This window comes from Cheilinus undulatus, linkage group 24 (genome assembly GCF_018320785.1).
Source record: "Cheilinus undulatus linkage group 24, ASM1832078v1, whole genome shotgun sequence".
Classification (NCBI taxonomy): domain Eukaryota; kingdom Metazoa; phylum Chordata; class Actinopteri; order Labriformes; family Labridae; genus Cheilinus; species Cheilinus undulatus.
In genome coordinates this window covers 925548-927711 of record NC_054888.1, presented here as the reverse complement: position 1 = coordinate 927711, position 2164 = coordinate 925548, and the positions used below count along the sequence as shown (strand labels likewise).

Sequence of the window (2164 nt, the reverse complement as noted above, 5' to 3'; positions counted from 1 at the left end):
TGTGGCATTCACTGCTGGATTCCAAGCCGATTCTGTCTCCATCATTACTCGTATCACTGCACATGCTCAGTGAGAGGGAGCTACAAACCGACTCCAAACTCCAGGGCTTTTTGTCCTGATTGTTCCTGAGGAAACTCACGCTGGGATCGTCCCTGTTTTTATGAAAAATTTGAGTGGTCAGGAGACATGTGCAGAAGTCCAACTGATTTAGTCATGAGTTACCACAGAGATGTCAGAGATCCACGCTTTCACCACAGATGGTGTTTGGGAAGGACAGAACCTTTCAAAATAAAACTTAGAAAGTGATTGGTCAAACGCTCTGTCAGTCAAATCCATGATGGGCCAATCAGAGATGCAAGAAATAGGGTTGTTGGTATGTATGTGTAACAATGGGTGGGCGGATGACGTCATCAAAGATAAAAGATGGAATGTTTTAAAGACTTGAGCAGATGGAGTGTAAGGCAGAGGAGGGAACGTTTTATGAATGTTTAAGACTGAGTGTTTTAAAGACAAAGGAGGGAACGTTTTATGAATGTTTAAGACTGAGTGTTTTAAAGACAAAGGAGGGAACGTTTTATGAATGTTTAAGACTGAGTGTTTTAAAGACAAAGGAGGGAACGTTTTATGAATGTTTAAGGACTGAGTGTTTTAAAGATGTTAAAGGAGGGAACGTTTTAAGAATGTTTAAGGACTGAGTGTTTTAAAGACGTTAAAGGAGGGAACGTTTTATGAATGTTTAAGACTGAGTGTTTTAAAGATGTTAAAGGAGGGAATGTTTTATGAATGTTTAAGACTGAGTGTTTTAAAGATGTTAAAGGAGGGAACGTTTTATGAATGTTTAAGACTGAGTGTTTTAAAGATGTTAAAGGAGGGAACGTTTTATGAATGTTTAAGACTGAGTGTTTTAAAGATGTTAAAGGAGGGAATGTTTTATGAATGTTTAAGACTGAGTGTTTTAAAGATGTTAAAGGAGGGAACGTTTTATGAATGTTTAAGACTGAGTGTTTTAAAGATGTTAAAGGAGGGAATGTTTTATGAATGTTTAAGACTGAGTGTTTTAAAGATGTTAAAGGAGGGAACGTTTTATGAATGTTTAAGACTGAGTGTTTTAAAGATGTTAAAGGAGGGAACGTTTTATGAATGTTTAAGGGCTGAGTGTTTTAAAGATGTTAAAGGAGGGAACGTTTTATGAATGTTTAAGACTGAGTGTTTTAAAGATGTTAAAGGAGGGAATGTTTTATGAATGTTTAAGACTGAGTGTTTTGAAGACGTTAAAGGAGGGAACGTTTTATGAATGTCTTTTTCCCAGCAGGCAGCCATAGTTGGCACCCTGTAAAACTTGTAAAGTGGGTGGAAGCTCCCACTGGGCCACTGGTGCAGGTGCTGCTCTTCACCAATTCTAACCACATTTCCTAAAGGTGCCACTCGAGGTCAGAACTGTTGATATGAACATGTCGAGATGGTGATATATCTTTGACTGGTGACTGGCTTGAAACCCCACAGTGACGGCCTACAGACGTCTCTCTCTCTCTGTACCTCCAGCTCTTTTTGATGAAGATGTTTGACTGAAACATCTCCATGAGAAGAGCGTGCTCAGATTTACAGACCAGCTGGAAGCTTCTCAGCTCCGTAGTTCATGAATGATGTAGCTACGTCTGTAAAGATGAACATCTGTCACACATGTAAACCATCATGTGATTTACATGACGTATAAAGTCATCTCTCATGTGAAATCATTCCCATTTTGGCGTTTCAGGCCTACCTGCATGGAGGAGGGCCTGACATGACGGGCGTACTGCAGCAGGTAAAAATACAGTAGTATAGAATCAACACACACAGACGCACACATCAGACCTGCAGCAGGGTCACAGTCTGGAGCTCAGGTTCCAGTCTTTCTCTCCATGAGACGCACTCACAGCCTCTACTGTCAATTAGACGTTTCTGCAGGAATCAAACACCAACATTCCCTCCTCTGACTCTAACAACATTCCTCCTCTGACTATAACAACATTCCTCCTCTGACTCTGACAACATTCCTCCTCTGACTATAACAACATTCCTCCTCTGACTCTGACAACATTCCTCCTCTGACTCTGACAACATTCCTCCTCTGACTCTGACAACATTCCTCCTCTGACTCTGACAACATTCCTCCTCTGACTAT

General features: G+C 40.6%; 1 protein-coding gene across 1 annotated transcript in view; it reads left to right on the top strand.

Moving 5' to 3' along the window:
- The first annotated feature begins 1783 nt into the window (after nucleotides 1-1783).
- The window catches only part of vps16 (VPS16 core subunit of CORVET and HOPS complexes), a 43517-nt gene continuing 43136 nt past the window's right edge, over nucleotides 1784-2164 (top strand). The window contains exon 1 of the mRNA XM_041782354.1: nucleotides 1784-1804. Coding sequence (XP_041638288.1) covers nucleotides 1784-1804 — 21 coding nt within the window. The remainder of the gene's footprint in view (nucleotides 1805-2164) is intronic.